The sequence below is a fragment of the Liolophura sinensis genome, chromosome 1 (assembly GCF_032854445.1).
Source record: "Liolophura sinensis isolate JHLJ2023 chromosome 1, CUHK_Ljap_v2, whole genome shotgun sequence".
NCBI lineage: Eukaryota > Metazoa > Mollusca > Polyplacophora > Chitonida > Chitonidae > Liolophura > Liolophura sinensis.
In genome coordinates this window covers 92,799,101-92,817,687 of record NC_088295.1, presented here as the reverse complement: position 1 = coordinate 92,817,687, position 18,587 = coordinate 92,799,101, and the positions used below count along the sequence as shown (strand labels likewise).

General features: G+C 41.7%; 1 protein-coding gene across 6 annotated transcripts; it reads right to left on the bottom strand.

Moving 5' to 3' along the window:
- Positions 1-2,299: 2,299 nt before the first annotated feature.
- LOC135462124 (uncharacterized) lies at positions 2,300-17,469 on the bottom strand. Of its 6 annotated transcripts, none has more exons than XM_064739489.1 (8): positions 17,427-17,469; positions 14,084-16,448; positions 11,875-11,992; positions 8,675-8,792; positions 8,038-8,127; positions 4,538-4,676; positions 4,087-4,205; positions 2,300-3,483 (listed from the first exon to the last, which is right to left on the bottom strand). In XM_064739489.1, the coding sequence occupies exons 2-8, from the start codon at positions 16,191-16,193 to the stop codon at positions 3,253-3,255; spliced, it is 2,925 nt and encodes a 974-aa protein (XP_064595559.1). In that variant the 5' UTR covers positions 16,194-16,448; positions 17,427-17,469; the 3' UTR covers positions 2,300-3,252. The 6 variants fall into 6 exon arrangements, with proteins under 6 accessions (XP_064595559.1, XP_064595560.1, XP_064595562.1 ...); XM_064739490.1 differs by having other exon boundaries at positions 17,438-17,456; XM_064739492.1 differs by having other exon boundaries at positions 17,442-17,456.
- Positions 17,470-18,587: the final 1,118 nt, after the last annotated feature.

Sequence of the window (18,587 nt, the reverse complement as noted above, 5' to 3'; positions counted from 1 at the left end):
ATCAGCGGGAAATTTCTGCATGACGATAATTTATTGTAAACGTCAACATAATATTGTATACACTGAATATTCATTTCGTAACTTGTATCACCAAATACTCAACACAGAATATCTGACATCACATGAAAAATGAATAAACGCAAACAAAACGTAAATTATTTTCTTTTTCAACTTTATTTTATAAAAAAAAAGCAGCAACAGCATCTCAGCTTAATAATTACATCAAATAGGCCACTGTAGTCGTTGTGACACCAAGCGTGTTTGAAGCCATGCAAACTGCTACACAACTTAATTTTCCACAGAAAATATGATATAATAAAGCTATACAACAATTAGCATGTATTTTCCCCCTAGGATATATGGTGTTCTTTATTCTATTTAAGTTATAGTGAACATGAATTTATGTAATATTTCATATATTTATTTTCAACCTGTAAAATGCACAAGGGCAGACAATAACATATACCACCTTCAAGGTGTAGGCAGACATAAATAAACCATTCCCAAAGTTTCAGATCAATCTGACATGCTCAAGAACAGATGTTGTAAAATGTATATGATGATACGTTAGGTGAGTGAATGAACAAGCCAAACAGCACAACGGATGTTATCAGGCAATATGTGAAATAATCAGCCATACAAAGGATGTTATCAGGCAATATGTGAAATAATCAGCCACACAAAGGATGTTATCAGGCAATATGTGAAATAATCAGCCACACAACAGATGTTACCAGGCAATATGTGAAATAATCAGCCACACAAAGGATGTTGTCCAGCAATATGTGAAATAATCAGCCACACAAAGGATGTTATCAGGCAATATGTGAAATAATCAACCACACAAAGGATGTTATCCGGCAATATGTGAAATAATCTGCCACATAAATGATGTTATCAGGCAATATCTGAAGTAATCAACCACAAAAAGAATGTTATCAGGCAATATCTGAAGTAATCAGCCACACAAAGGATGTTATCAGGCAATATCTGAAGTAATCAGCCACACAAAGGATGTTATCAGGCAATATCTGAAGTAATCAGCCACACAAAGGATGTTATCGGGCTTGTAAAATAATTCATGAATCAAATTATACATTATCAGCTACATGTATAAGAAATAAATTACAAAACAAAGATATTTTATGAGCAATAGTAAATAACCACTATCATTAAGGAAACTGCACAAGCAGCTGGTTACATGTGAAATAGCCAGCATCATTAAGGAAACTGCACAACCAGCTGGTTACATGTGAAATAGCCAGAAACACAAATGTTTTTCTCAGGTATCTGAAATAACCATCAATTCAGAAAACCTACCATACACATGATTTTTTTAGGTACTGGCAGAAGAACTAACAAGTACAAGTACCATACATGATACTACAAGATATGCTGAGCAACCAGCTGCATGAGGAAAAAATTGTATCAAGTATGTGAAAAGACCAACAACATCAAGGGTGATATCCTGTTAGTGAAACAATCATGCAGCAACACCATACAAGAATGTTAATTCTTGGTTATGTGAAACAATCAGAGACATGCAGGGTGATATCCTGTATGTGAAATAACAGGGTGATATCCTGCATGTGAAATAACAGGTTGATATCCTGTATATGAAATAGCAGGGTGATATCCTGTATGTGAAATAGCAGGGTGATATCCTGTATGTGAAGTAACAAGCTTACCAACTGAATAACCATGATAGTAAGACAAAGAATATTATTCAGTTACTGAAGCACAAATAACCAGTATTGGAAAGGATGATACCAGGTATGTGAAATAACCAATAAAACAAAGGATGATACTAGGTATGTGAAATTACCAATAAAACAAAGGATGATACTCGGTATGTGAAATAACCAATAACACAATGGATGATATTAGGTATGTGAAATAACCAGTAACAAAAAGGATAATATTATGTATGTGAATAACCAATACTACAAAGGGTGTTATCAGGTAATGTGTGAAATAACCAAAAAAACAAAGGATGATACTTGGTATATGAAATGACCAGTAACAAAGGATGGTATATCAGCTACCTATATGAAACAAGCTATTTTAAAGAACTGGGGCCACTTTCACAAAACTTCATACGTCACATTTCTTGTAACTCTTTTTGTAAAAGACATTGTCCACAATATAGTGCCATGAGGCAAAGCTATGTATGAGAAAAGTTAAGAAAAATTAATTTCAAAAGTTTTGTGAAAGTGGCCTCTGCTTTTGCAATACAGTTAATTACTGGTTTGATCTGTCAGAATTATAACTATGTCAAAGTCCATCAACCCCCCCCCCAAAAAAACAAACACAAAACATACACGCAAAAAAAGAGCATAATTTTCGAGGGGGACTCAACAAAATGGCTCTAATCATGAACTTGGTCAGTAGAAATATGTGATTTTGAAAATGGATAATGTAAAGGGCATTCTCTTGTATGTAAAAGAACTACATGTAGTAACACAAAGGGCGTTATCATGTAATTTCAGGTACTGAAATGTGATTAAACAAGGCATTCAGAGAACCATGTTGGCTTGACTGATAAAACTGCATAATGTTCAAATTAATACAAATACTCTCCCCTAAACCAGAATGAAGTAGAATGACATTGTCAGACATTACTCTCAGATATTAATACTGGAAAAAAAAACAACTAATTTCCATTGCTGTAAAAAAAAAAAATCTTAACTTCAATCCATGTACGAATTCCCATTACACAGGGGCTAAAAAAAACTTAACCTTGCCTTCAAGTATTTACATTTACACAAACAGAAAGCTTAACCTTTAATCCATGTATGAGAACCCAATATACAGAAGCTAAAAAAAGCTTAACTTTCCATCTGAGTATGTACATTTGAACACCATGCCATAGACCAGGGAGCTTAGAAAGGCCTAGTCTTCAATCCATGGATGAGAACCCATTATACAGGAGCAGAAAAAAAGGCTTAACCGGACACCAACACCAACATTCTCCCACCTCACTTATACCTGTCCTTACTTCATACGAATTAACCAGTAACACAAAGGATGACCTTGTAAATACCAAGGCAACATAAAGGCAGCAAATTATTTATGCATGAGAAATGAACAGTAACACATGCTAAACAACAAAAGAAAATCATTAACAACAGTTCTGATGATAAAATCCATTATATAACCCATCCGTCCGACATTTCTCATCATTAATTTGGCAATGAACCTCAATTTATTTCACCAATTTCATGTTTCTCAGTTGAAAGGGGTGGTAAAATATTATCCACTTCCAGAAGAGAAAATCAAGGAATTAATTTTCTTCCATTTTTCCAAATCTGAGAGCATATTTAATCCTGAGCACAGTTTTCCACAGTTGCTACCGTCAAACGTCTGCGTTTTCAACATCAGCCTCAGCTTGTCCTTGTCAATCAAGTTCACCATAGTCAACACCAGGTTATAGTCCTTGGTTTCTATTGCATACATCAGTGGTGTTTTACCACTCTTCTTGTCCTGTTAGGAAACAAGATTACAGTTAATCAGTATTTCTGATTAAAGTGATACATACATTTTCAATTTTACAAACAAGACCAAAATGACTTTGCCTGACTATTACCTGTTTATACATTGACCTATCATGATCCAGCCGAAGGTGCTTATTGCAGCGTAATATTAACCAGGATACAGTAAGTTCATCTTGACAGTACTCCTCCTTGAAAGCTCTTACATACATTTATGTCTGCTTGGGGTTTAATGGCGTACTGAACAATTTTTCAGTTATATGACAGCAAGGAGTCATGAGGCGTGTGTACGTATATTGTGTCTTCTTGTGGCAGTGCAAGTTCATGCCACCAAAGTGCTGCCACCAGAGAAGCATCATCCTGAAGACAAAGACATGACAGCCCCATCCACATTACACTGACACAAGCCAACCAGTCATGTTTCCTTGCTCTAATCTTTCTACTGAGCGCCAAGCGAGGCAGCAGCAAGTACCATTTTTAAAGTTTTTGGTATGACTCGACCAGGATATGATCATGCGGTCTCTCGATTTCAAGGCGAATGCTCTAGACATCAGGCCATTTGCGGCCACTTACATGTACACAGGTGTAGTTTTACCTGTATGTTGGGATCAGCCCCGGCACGTAGCAGCATCTCCACGGTGGGGATACTGTTAATCACATGACCCCCACGGATCTTCCCGTGCTCCTGGATGGCACAGTGAACTGCTGTCAGACCTGGTGGAGAGATATGATGTCATGATTATTGAAGAGTGTTTTGGGGATATATACTATCCAAATATCAAAAGTGTTGTTTACAGCAAAACTTGGACGCATCATATTAGAAACTGACTTTACACTACCAACCATAGAGTACCAGGTCATAACATACTGAACACATTCACCTGAATTCCGAGTGGGGAATTAATTGCTCTTCTTAAATTTGGATTGAGAACACTGAAGTGATAAGGGAATATACATGGAGATTTGTTACACTGGCTATTACAGTGGAGAAATTATGGTCTTCACAACTAAGATCCAGTGTCAGTCCCAAGTTATGTCAGACTGACCTTCAGAATTGGCCAGGTTGAGGTTGATGCCCTTGGCCTTGAGTAGCTCAGCCAATGTGGCCGTGAAAGCCTGACCTCCCTGAGCTGCACAGTGAATGGCCGCCTTCACTTCCTTCCTCATCCCATTGTTCAACTGGCACTATAATACAACATCAGGCTTTATTATTCTCAGTATACCGACGGCTGAAATTACATTCCAAAGTATAAAATGTCTGAAAAAGGTGTCAATGTGATCAAATATTTAACTGATAAAGACTGTGATTATTAAATGTGTAACAAACGAAAACGGAACAGACTTTATGCGACTATAACAGAATATGTGCAAATGAAAAACTGTATCAGTAAGGAAAACGATCACAGAAGGTACTGGTGGTGGACAAATCTAAGGAAAACCATCACAGAATGTACTGGTGGCGGGCAAATGTATAAGGAAAACTATCACAGAATGTACTGGTAGAAGGGAAATGTAAGGAAAATGATCACAGAATGTACTGGTGGTGGACAAATCTAAAGAAAACCATCACAGAAGGTACTGGTGGTGGGCAAATGTATAAGGAAAATTATCACAGAATGTACTGGTAGAAGGCTAATGTAAGGCCATTACAGAATGTACTGGTAAAAGGGAAATGTAAGGAAAATGATCACAGAATGTACTGGTGGTAGACAAATCTAAGGAAAATCATTACAGAATGTACTGGTAGAAGGCAAATGTAAGCCGATCACAGAATGTAATGGTAGAAGGCAAATGTAAGGCTATCACGGAATGCAATGGTAGAAGGCAAATATAAGAAAAACCATGACAGAATGTAAGCCTACTGGTAGCGGGCAAATGCAGAAGAAAATCACGTAAGATTGTATTGGTAATAGGCCATTTTAATGAAAATTGAAGGACAGATCATTAAACCTCTTGACTTAGAACTGAGCCTTTCATTTGGTGTTGGGTTGAAACCTCCTGGCTTAGAACTGAGCCCTACAACTGGCAGCTGAGCCCTACACGTGGTAGCTGGGTTGAAACTTCCTGACTGAGAGCTGAGCCCTACACATGCCAGCTGGGTTGGAACTTCCTGACTGAGAGCTGAGCCCTACACATGCCAGCTGGGTTGGAACTTCCTGACTGAGAGCTGAGCCCTACACATGCCAGCTGGGTTGGAACCTCCTCACTTAGAGCTGAGCCCTACATGTGGCAGCTCGATTGGAACCTCCTGACTAAGAGCTTAGCCCTACACGTGGTAGCTGGGTTGGGACCTCCTGACTATGAGCTGAGCCCTACAAGTGGTAGCTGGGTTGGAACCTCCTGACTGAGCTGAGCCCTACACGTGGTAGCTGGGTTGCAAACTCCTGACTAAGAGCTGAGCGCTACAAGTGGTAGCTGGGTTGGAACCTCCTGACTAAGAGCTGAGCCCTACACGTGGTAGCTGGGTTGGGGCCTCCTCACTAGGAGCTGAGCCCTACAAGTGGTAGCTGGGTTGGAACCTCCTGACTAAGAGCTGAGCCCTACACGTGGTAGCTGGGTTGGGACCTCCTGACTGAGAGTTGAGCCCTACAAGTGGGTGCTGGGTTGGGACCTCCTGACTAAGAGCTGAGCCCTACACGTGGTAGCTGGGTTGGGGCCTCCTCACTAGGAGCTGAGCCCTACACGTGGTAGCTGGGTTGGGACCTCCTGACTAAGAGCTTAGCCCTACAAGTGGGTGCTGAAAGGAAACCTGAGCTAGCACTATGGATTGCCATTGTCACATTTTGCAAACACATCAGTTTGGTGAAATTATTTTCTGTAAACATTGCCACTGTGGCGAAGCAAAATCATCACACTGTGTTACAAGAATATTTGGTTTCAGAGGCATTTTCCTTTTCATTCAATACTGTTTCGGGACTTGGAGCAGACCATCATCCAAATGAAACTTACGGAAGTAAAGTCTGTCCTTGTACACGCATTTGCTTCCCTTTCAAGGGAAATAACCTAGAAAAAGCTTTCGGTCATGCATGTGTGTCCTGAGGTGTCATCCTGAGGTGTTCTGAGGTGCTCCACTTTACACCTGCACCACCACAAGTATTCCTTGAGCAGGAAAAGTTAACCATGTGGTCCTAAACCAGTGTTATTGGACTCTTTGGAAGGGGGAGTGGGGGAGGCCAAACCACTAATATAAACTTCACATTTTATTAAATTTATTTATTTGACTAGTGTTTCATGCTGTACTCATGAAGATTTCATTTACATGACGATGGCTAGCATAATGGTGGGGGGAAAGCCATGGCCATCTGCAGGAGTCCGACTGGGGAAGAAGCCAGTCAAGGAACTCACAGCAAGCGCAATGGTGACAGACTCCCCTGAAACTCCTTGAGTCTCTCCACAAAAATAAATACATGCACAAAGATATTACAATATGAAAGAAGCTATGCCTTCATACATGTTTCTACTCTGCCGAAAATCTCAAGGTCTCAAGTTTGTAAATGAAACGGCAAAAAGTAATGACTTCCTCAAATCCTCAGGAATTGTCTTCTTGAGAAAGTGTGTTTTCTCTCATGTTCAGTATACAGGTATCCAGGCTTACACATACGGTAATGACCTGTGCAACTGACCATGCAAAAATACATACCTAAACAACTAAGTCACCTGCTATGTTTGAAATTTCTTAAGATCAGTGATGCTATTCATGATACTTTATACATGTACATGTACATCTATATCTATGTATCTATATGGTCAATAGGGAAGTGTCACAAATTACATACATACTTATTGTCATATTTAAGATCTACATGTACCTAGAAATGTCACTTTCAATGATACACTAAGAGTCACATTTATATTATACTTCATACAATGGTACAAAGTTCATATTTCTAATGTAGGCCTGCCGAAAATGATGCAAATGTCACATTTATAATGTAGGCCTGCCGAAAATGATGCAAATGTCACATTTCTAATGTAGGCCTGTCGAAAATGATACAAATGTCACATTTCTAATGTAGGCCTGCCGAAAATGATGCAAATGTCACATTTCTAATGTAGGCCTGCCGAAAATGATGCAAATGTCACATTTCTAATGTAGGCCTGTCAAAAATAATACAAATGTCACATTTATAATGCAGGCCTGCCGAAAATGATGCAAATTTCACATTTATAATGTAGGCCTGCCGAAAATGATGCAAATGTCACATTTCTAATGTAGGCCTGTCAAAAATGATGCAAATGTCACATTTCTAATGTAGGCCTGTCAAAAATGATACAAATGTCACATTTATAATGCAGGCCTGCCGAAAATTATGGAAATGTCACATTTATAATGTAGGCCTGCCGAAAATTATGCTCAAGTCACATTTATAATGTAGGCCTGCGGAAAATGATGCAAATGTCACATTTATAATGTAGGCCTGCCGAAAATGATGCTCATGTCACATTTATAATGTAGGCCTGCCGAAAATGATGCAAATGTCACACTTATAATACTATGTAGGCTTATTGTCAATGATGAAGGTTACGCATTCCAACAGTCCCTTACCTGTGCCAGACAGTCCGGATCTGCCCCAAACTCCACAAACTCTCGCACCATCAGGGGCTGGTTATCTGCCACAGCCATGTACAGGGGTGTCTACAACATACAACTACGTGTGTGCACATATCCTCCATGTGGCATGGGGTTTATTCATTTGTGAGGAGCTGGAAGTGGCTCAGCATTACGGCACAAAAGTTGCAGGTTGTTACACCTGTGAAGTTATCACACCTGACAGAGGTTGTTACATCTGTGAAATTCTCCCCTCAGATTTGATACACCTGTGAAGTTATCTCGCCTGAGAAAAGCTGTTACATCCGTGAAGTTATCTAACCTGATATTAGAAAAGTTTCTACAACTGTGAAGCTGTCACATGACAGAATTTGTTACAAATGTGAAGTTATGTCATCTGTCAGAAGTTGTTACACCTATGCAGTTGTCACCTGATGGAGATGGAGTTATCTCAACTGATAAAGGCTGTTACATCTGAGAAGTTATCTCACCACACAGAGGTTGTTACACATGTGAAGTTCTCTCACCTGATAAAAGTTGTTACACCTGTGAAGTTATCTCACCTGAAAAGTTTGTTACACCTGTGAAGTTATCTCAACTGGCATAGGTCATTACTCCAGTGAAGTTATCTCACCTGATGGAGGTTGTTACATATGTTCATCATCTTCTTAATGATTCCCTCCCTCACCATGCGCTCCAGAAGGGCCCTCAGCATGTAAGCGTTAGTGCGGTACACAGCCACATGCAAGTACCTGCCAGCAGACAGTATGACCTGTACTCACATGGCTATGGTCACATGCATGTAGAATGCAGCCAGCGTAAACCTCTGAACATTACAGTTAGTGATAGTGGGTTAAAACTCATTTGTTCCTTATAAAATAAATAACAATTTAGCTATGATTTAGCTAATACTTATGATAGCTAATTTTTAATACTAACTACATATCAATACAGTGACCTGAAAAACAATATCAGTGAAGATGGCTAAATGTGATAATAGTTTATAAAATAATGACAGTTTAGTTACATAATTTTGTCTGTAACAGACAAGATTACACACATTATAAAATACTCAAACAATAAACAGATGCCATTCCAATGTAAAATAACACTGCCTGAGTGTTTAAATTAACACATACCACATGACCTCACATGATTCTGTATTAGTTCACATTCTGCATTAGGTAACAGTGTGTTCAGGCATGTCAGCCAGCACTGACTCATCTCTGGCAAATCATCTCCACCCCAGGTTACCAGGGTGGGCCTGTCAGCTGCTATCAAGCTTTCGAGGCTACCAGGGTGGGCCTGTAGCTGCTATCAAGCGCCACCCAAGGTTACCAGGGTGTCCTGTCAGCTGCTATCAAGCTCCACCCCAGATTGCCAGGGTGGGTCTGTCAGCTGCTATCAAGCTCCACAACAGGTTACCAGGGTGGGCCTGTCAGCTGCTGTCAACCTCCACCCCAGGTTATCAGGGTGGGCCTGTCAGCTGCTATCAAGCTCCACCCAAGGTTACCAGGGTGGGCCTGTCAGCTGCTATCAAGCGCCACCCCAGGTTAACAGGGTGGGCCTGTCAGCTGCTATCAAGCTCCACCCAAGGTTACCAGGGTGGGCTTAGCTGCTATCAAGCTCCACCCCAGGTTACCAGGGTGTCCTGTCAGCTGCTATCAAGCTCTACCCCAGGTTACCAAGGGTGGGCCTGTCAGCTACTATCAAGCTCCACCCCAGGTTACAACAGTGGGCCTGTCTGCCGCTATCAAGCTCCACTCAGCTTATCAGGGTGGGCCTGTCAGCTGCTATCAAGCTCCACCCCAGGTTACCAGGGTGAGCCTGTCAGCTGCTATCAAGCTCCACCCCGGGTTATCAGGGTGGGCCTGTCAGCTGCTGTCAACCTCCACCCCAGGTTATCAGGGTGGGCCTGTCAGCTGCTATCAAGCTCCACCCCAGGTTACCAGGGTGGGCCTGTCAGCTGCTATCAAGCTCCACCCAAGGTTACCAGGGTGTCCTGTCAGCTGCTATCAAGCTCCACCCCAGGTTACCAGGGTGGGCTTGTCAGCTGCTATCGAGCTCCACCCAAGGTTACCAGGGTGGGCCTGTCAGCTGCTATCAAGCTCCACCCAAGGTTACCAGGGTGTCCTGTCAGCTGCTATCAAGCTCCACCCCAGGTTACCAGGGTGGGCTTGTCAGCTGCTATCAAGCTCCACCCAAGGTTACCAGGGTGTCCTGTCAGCTGCTATCAAGCTCCACCCCAGGTTACCAGGGTGGGCTTGTCAGCTGCTATCAAGCTCCACCCCAGGTTACCAGGGTGGGCTTGTCAGCTGCTATCAAGCTCCACCCCAGGTTACCAGGGTGGGCCTGTCAGCTGCTATCAAGCTCCACCCCAGGTTACCAGGGTGGGCCTGTATAGTGCTATCACATGGTGTACATTTTGTATGAACCTTTTTGTATGACTTTTGTTCAGAATCCATTCACTAGTGCAGAGTTTTGGTTACGTAGTACAACCAAGAATGTTCAGGGAACAATCACATCCAGTAAAATAAACTTATTTAAAACTAAGTACCAGCTACTCCACAAAAGGTTGAGTAAGACATTACATGAATGCCCTCAATAATTCAACCACTGAACACTTTTTAAAGAAAATCAATTTTTAAGCAAGCATGTTAAATAAAAACTGTTTAGAAAATCCTCCCATATAAAAGGTAAAAAAAAAACACTCATGTCATTTAGTTTTATTTTCAAAACTGCATTATTAAACTGTGCCCTTGGGAAAACCCAGTTATATTGTATATTGAACAAGAGTTTTGTTTTATATTTTGGTGAAGCTACGTACAAACAGATTGGAGGAGTGACACTGGCACAGGATACAGGATCTTTGTACCTGCCCATACAACATGTGAACAAAACGTCCTCTGACACAATGTTTTACACTGACCTAGGAGGAAGTGCAACCTTCTTCCTAGTACCGACTTAGTTGTCATCTGCGCACATCAAAAATAGGCTTACTGTCAATACATGATCTACCAAATGTTCACCGCTCTCATCAAAGTGAAAGAAAAACAAACATACGTCATCGTAGAATGACTACTGAAAACAATATCTAACTACCAGGTCCTTCCTTTCCACATTTTTTTTTGGACTGACTAGCTAAAATGCAGTGAGAGCCCCTCCAATTTCTTTCACGACACACGCTGTACTAAATGCTGGAATATCTTTATGTGCATGAGCAAACTTTATCTTCACATAAATTTCTTCATAAGATGAAAAGAAAAGCATTGAAAATGCAGTGTAACATCAATTGCATTCAGAGCTGTCAATCAGGCCCATTATGCACTTAACAGAATTCAAGCATTTGACGGCATTTGATTCAGTAAACACCAGGGTATGCGTGTCAGAAATACCTCCTGACTCAGTAAATCAAAAGTGTGGAAAAAAATTACGAAAGTACAAGATTATTTCATACAAAGATGTTTACAATCATCCATGATAATCTGTGCAGTACTGTGCAGATGTAAAGAAGACAACATCTGTAAATGTATTAGTACCTGAGAAGGGGTAACTCTTCAAAAATTGACATAAATGCAAGGAGAATTATGTTATGGCTAAGATGTATGCAAGGTTTCAGTCCTTTCAGAAATCAGTGCAATACTTTACTTTAGTTGAGTGGGCAAAATCAAGTCTGCAGATGGACAGACAGGCAGGCACATGATATAAAACTCTAAAAAAACAAATACTTTCAAAGGCAGTTTGTGATATTGAATTCCTTGGTCTTTCCACTGATGCTTATTTGTTCTCTGCATGTTTAAGATGAGCATGTAGCTGGCTTTGGCATGCACTTACGTGTCACCATCCTCGTTCTGGCAAAACAAATCTTCCAGTTTCAGTTCAGCCACTGCGCGACGAACTATTGTTAGCTGCACAGGCTCAGGATTTGCACACCGAGGGATGGGAAACTCTCCTGGGAACCAAACATCGGTTTCAGACAACAAGAACCGTAATATCAATAATAAATGCAAATCGTGCAGTTGAATTTATTGTATCCAACTTCGAAAAACATTTACTGGTAATCACAAACAGATCAATCATGATCATAATTCATTCAAACATGATTAACTGAAACATGGAAATTGGTCTGGTCACTGATGATGCTAAATTAATCTAATCCTTTTAAAGATTCAAGGGACATAAATGTTGTCATTTCCTACTGATAGATTGAATTGTGATTACAGGATTACTGGCAGAATTAACCGTACAGAGCCCAGACAAGCCCATTGTCAATCCAGAGGAAAGCATCACATCACACTGTACCACACCTTTGCTAATCCAGAGGAAACCATCACATCACACTTCATCACACCACTGCTAATCCGGTGGAAACCATCACACCTCACTACACCACACCAATGGTAATACCAAAGAGAAAATCACACTTCACTGCACATTACCACTACCAATCTAGAGGAAACCATCACACCTCACTGCACGACACCAATGATAATGCAGAGGAAATCATCACACCTCATTGACAAACACCAATGCTAATCAAGAGGAAACCATCACACCTCACTGCACCACACCACTACTAATCAAGAGGAAACCATCATACCTTGCTGAACCACATCTTTGCTAACCCAGAGGAAACCATCACATCTCACTGCACCACACCGCTGCCAATCAAGAGGAACCATCACACTTCACTGTTAATCTAGAGGAAACCATCACACCTCACTGCACCACACCAATGCTAATGCAGTGGAAACCATCACACATCACTGCACCACCCCATTGCCAATCCAAAGGAAACCATCACACCTCACTGCACTTTACCATTGCTAATCTAGAGGAAACCATCACACCTCACTGCACCACACCACTGTTAAGCCACAGGAAACCATCACACCTCACTGCACCACACGATTGCTAATCCCGAAGAAACCATCACACCTCACTGCATGACACCTATGCCAATCCAGAGGGCACCATAATGTCAAATTACAGAAAACTGAATCTCACCACTGCTGATCCAACTGAGAACAGAGGAAACCATAGCACCACATCTCACAAATCACCGCACTTCAAGTTCACTCATCCACAAGAAACTACGTCCACAGTTGTGTCAGACCAACCCTCACTGGTGTCAGTCAGACCTACCCTCATTGGTGTCAGTCAGACCTACCCACAGTTGTGTCAGACCTGCCTTCCGTTGTCAGACCTACCCTCAGTTGTGCAACACCCACCCACAGTTGTGTAAGACCTACCCACAGTTGTGTAAGACCTACCCTCAGTTGTGTCAGACCTGCCATCAGTTGTCAGACCTACCCTCAGTTGTGCAACACCCACCCACAGTTGTGTAAGACCTACCTACAGTTGTGTAAGACCTACCCTCAGTTGTGTCAGACCTGCCATCAGTTGTGTCAGACATACCCTCAGTTGTGTCAGGCGTACCCATAACTGTCAGACCTATCCTCAGTTGTGTTAGTGACATCTACCCACAGTTGTCAGACCTGCCATCAGTTGTGTCAGACCTATCCCCAGTTGTGTCCGACCTACACTCTGTTGTGTCCGACCTACACTCAGTTGTGTCAGACCTATCTTCAGTTGTGTCAGACCTACACCCAGTTGTGTGAGACCTACCCACAGTTGTGTCAGACCTACCCACAGTTGTCAGACCTACCCTCAATTGTGTCAGAGCTACCCTCAGTGATGTGAAAACTACCATCTGTTGTGTAAGAACTACCCTCAGTTGTGTAAGAACTACCCTCAGTTGAGTGAGAACTACCATCAGTTGTGTAAGAACTACCACCAGTTGTGTGAAAACTTCCATTAGATGTGTAAGAACTACCATCAGTTGTGTAAGAACTACCCTCAGTTGTGTAAGAACTACCCTCAACTGAGTGAGAACTGTCCCATTTAGTCAGGCATACCATCAATACTGCGAAACCTGCACTCACTTCTTCAAGACCTGTGGTGAAATGAATTAATTGACGAGTCAGTACAGATTTACACTTTTCTCATACCTGCTACTTATTTTATCACATAAATTACTTACCTTGGTTGCGCGGATTCTGCGGTAGTTGAATTTGTTGGGCCATCAGTGCTGCAGGTGTCACCCTTTGACAAGAGTCAGATAAGCTGTGGGATTGTCTGTTATCCCATATCAGACCATCAGTTACCTGTGTGTTGGTTTGTAAGTCTTTGTTATCTCTTGCTACAATCATGGGTTGTTGAAATGTTCTGTAAGCGGACTGTAGGTTTGGAGGCATACCACAAGGGTTTGGAGGCATACCACAAGGGTTTGGAGGCATACTGCTGGGGTTTGTGGGCAAACTGCAGAGGTTTGATGGCACACTGCTGGAGTTTGAAGGCATACTGCATGAGCTTGGAGGCATATAGCAGAGGTTTGAGGGAATACTGGTACTGCAGAGATTTCCATTAGTGACAGTTGGCTGGGGTGCTTTAGGCGGCTTTGGCAAAATTTTTATCAGCTTTGGTGTTTGGGTACGTGAAGAATTTTTGGGAGGTGAGCGGAAGATACATACTGGAGGTCGAGCCTGAGGTAAATGACAAGAAAAATGTGGTGGGAGAATGAGAGCTTGAACTGAGTTACCAGGGGCAGCCATGACTGACTTCTTATTTTGGTTTCCAGGAGCAGCCATACCTGATTTGATAACTATGTCTGGCCTGATAGCCATGCCTGATTTGTTGATCGGAGCAACCACTGTTGCTGTGACATTTGGGTTTCCAAGAACATTTCCACCAATATATGGCTTCAAGTTCACCTGGCCAGCAAAGTTCTCTTCCACAGGTGTGTCTAATTTCACACTCGATTTACCAAGGCACCTCTCACTGGAACTTGCCCCGGAGACTTTGCAGTCACTAACAATGTTGCTGTACACATCACATCTTTTCTCTCGTTCTAAGATGTCCTGTCTGTTCAAGGGGCAGGGAAGCTGAGCACTAAAAGATTTTTGAGCAATAGCCAACTTTGATGTTGTCCGAGTTGTTATCACTTGCGCATTTGTTTCAGCACATGTTGTTGATATATTGCCACTTAACCCTGTTGTTTTTCCAAATGATTCTGTTTCCACTTTTTTAGCACTTGTAGCTGGACTCTTCTCAATGTCTTCCATAAATATGTGGCTGATTTTCGGGGCATCTTGGAGTGGGTTGTTATTTGGCTGCAGTGCTGTTAAATGATCTAGGGAGATGCTCCTGTTTTTCAGATCAGAATATTTTTGGAAAGCCTCGAGCCTGCCATGAGTGGGCAGTCTCCCATCTGAACATAGGTAATTGTCCACAGGGGGGGTCTCTTGACACTCCAAACTCACTCCAGAGTCCACCAGGGCTCCCTCCAATGAGGGTAAAGAATCTAGAGACCTGCTTTTACGGCAAACAAAAATATTTGTGTGTGCATTTCCCAAGGCAGTATTTGGTAGAAAAGTTTCAGAACAATAAGTGTTGCCTCTCAATGTTTGGGTCGAGTATTCTCCTTGGTGTCCAATACCCAGTAGCTCGTTGTCTAACTCACTAAATAAAATGTCATTCATAACATCCGATGACATTGATTGGCCATCACATGAGAGCTCTTCAGCACCCCAAGTGTCACTTGTACAACCAACAGGTACGGGGTCTTCCTGTGTGATGTCAGAGAACAGACAATCATCATTTGATGTTACACTGTCATTAACTGCTGGCTGTTCACAGGGACTTGCACCATTCTGCACCTGTGGGGCCAGAAGGTGCTCGGGAAAGTAGTTCTGGGAACAAAGCTGATGAACAATTTCTTTGATGAGGTCTTCATCCATGACCGGTTCTGTAGGCCTATACTTGTAGCTTTGGTCGTTTGCAGCCTCGCAGACCCTCTTCCCTGATACAGTCTTCTTATCTGTGCTGTCAGACTGGGATGTAAAACTGTCACAGTTGCCTTGATATTCAGCCTGCCCAAAAGCAGTTGCTCGACCTCCATGTGGACCTCGTGAGATTAGATGTGGACAAGTGTCTTCACTTTTGGTCTTTGTCAACGATAAGGTTGATAACCTATGGATGATATCATGGGCATCTTCCTGTTTGACAGAAAGCTTACAGTGACCGCTGTCTGGTTTCTCTGCATTTTTGAAGACACTGCAGTCTTCCCTCGTACTTTGTGTGCACTCATCCATAGTGCACAGTGATCACTTTCCCAACTTTTCTATTTATATTACCTGTCATCAAAAAAGGCTTCTCTTCTTCTGTAATTTTGATTTCTTCTGTGGCTTTTGTACCACTTTCTCTAGGCCTTAATCCTCTGACCAATCAGACCAAATCCTCTGGGCAGTCAGACCAAATCCTCTGAGCAGTCAGACCAAATCCTCTGAGCAGTCAGATCAAATCCTCTGACCAAACAGACCAAATCCTCTGAGCAGTCAGACCAAATCCTGTGAAGAATCAGACAAAATTCTGTGAGTGATCAAATCAAATCCTCTGAGCAGTCAGGCCAAATCCTCTAAGCTGTCAGACCAAATCCTCTGAGCAGAGAGGCAAAACTCTTTGAGCAGTGAAGACAGTTTTTGAGCAGTGAGACCAAATCCCCTGAGCTGTCAGATTAAATTCTGTAAGCAGTCACACCAAATCCATGCATGTCCTACAAGCAGTGTGACCAAATCTTGCCTCCACTCAGAACAAAACCAGACACACAAAATCCAGAAGAAGAAAAAAAAAACCAAAGCTGAAGGGGTACACAATATATACCACTTCCACTGTTGTCACACATTTAACAATTTCCAGCCCAAGTTACACTGTTACATCATAAAGGAACATTTAACATGAATAAGATGCCAGAGTCCTGCTGCTGAGCCTCACATTTACCAGGTCCTCACTGGAACGTAAAGTGAATAAGAGCTCTAGTCCAGTATTAAGTACAAGAAATACAGTAAGACTACTGCCATGCAATCCCATCAGGCTACAATAGGCCAATTGATATACAGGAAGTGTCAACAAAGAATATGGGATTATATTTCACTTCCAACAGTGTTGTCACAGCACAACACACCGTGATGAGGTCACCCGCTACGCTATGTCAATCATAACCCTGCTTAGATTTAAAGTCCCTCTTTAAATATAAATCTGCTATGTTCGAAAATGGTCTGACCCAGTAAGAAGGCTCCACAATGTTCACATCTGCTTCACTGATTCCCCGTGCTTGTTACTAGTAATGAACTATCGCTCCCCTAAAAAGGTAACACTAATACCTGTACACCGTTAAATATCGTATCCAGCACTGAAATCAAACCATGCTGGATACTACTGTACTACAAGCCATAACGACCGAAAGTTTCGCCCAAACGATAACAATTACTTATTATTTTGGGGCGAACACCCCTCCCATGACTGGTCAACTCTGTGCCGTTACACACCTGTGCCTTACCAACCTCCACCTCAGCTCTGCCACAACTACGGCGACCGCAGGGAAGAAGTTTGAGGACAGTCACGTGATGTCTACGTCGGCAGGGACTTCCCCTCCCGCTTATCGCCAGACCTTCCGTGTACAATTGCGTGCACGTGTTGACATACAGCTGCAGAGTCATGTGCTGTATGCCGTTTTTATTTGGGTAAATGCTACAGTAGGACCACAGATTACATAATTTAGGGAAGTACCACAAGCTCAGTTTACTCTGCATGTCTGAATGTTACAATTATTGTAATGTTGCGAAAGGGAAAGCCCTATTGGGCCTGAAGTTTTCACTTACACGCCTGGCGATCACTTTGATGAGTAGAGGAAACCGGGGTGCCATGTATCAACGACAGACCTCATATTTTTACACCTTTAAAATGGAATTAAAATGCATTTATATGTTTGAAAGGCAGTGTCAGGTACTCCAAACTCACACCACCAGCAGACGTAGAACGTATAAGATTATTTATGGAATCTTCTACCTGTAGGTATATTTTATTTATTTGATTGGTGTTTTATGCCTTTCACTTACACGACAGCGGCTAGCATTATGGTGGAAGGAAACCGCACAGAGCCCTGGGTAAATCCACGACCATCCACAGGTTGCTATCAGCCCTTCTCACATACGGCCACTTGTTGGTATATAATAGGAGTTTTTCTGACAAAGAAGGCTGTGTTGAGCATGAGGAAACCTTGTGACGTCACAAGTCTTAAAGCCCAAAATAAACTTCAAACATTTGAATGAATTTAAATCTTGATAAAATAAGTAAATAGATATGGAAAATATTTTTACTTGTAAAGTTTTCATTCGCCCTTCTGATGACCCTGATACTTTGTTTTTTAGGTTTCTTTCTCTTGGACGATGTGCAATTTCTCTCTCGCCATTTACTTTCTACCCCTTTATAAGGTGCGAGATGAAAATCAAGATTTATGCTTGTTAAGGCACATTATTTATTTATTGAAAAATACAGGCCTGTATTACATGGATACCACTGTCCTTAAGTAACGTTTAACTTAACAGACTTACAACTGTATACTACACTTATTTAGGCTTGCTATAATACTTATTTTACTAGGATTATATACTATTTGATCTATCATTTGTTAAGTAATAATGGTTAAT

Excerpts from the sequence above, each read along its gene's own strand:
- LOC135462124 (XM_064739489.1), bottom strand. The coding sequence starts at position 16,193 with ATGGATGAGTGCACACAAAGTACGAGGGAAGACTGCAGTGTCTTCAAA. Across the intron at positions 8,793-11,874 it reads CAGAACGAGGATGGTGACAC|GTACTTGCATGTGGCTGTGT; the intron begins GTAAGTGCATGC and ends GTCTGCTGGCAG. Across the intron at positions 4,206-4,537 it reads CAACCTGGCCAATTCTGAAG|GTCTGACAGCAGTTCACTGT; the intron begins GTCAGTCTGACA and ends TCTCTCCACCAG.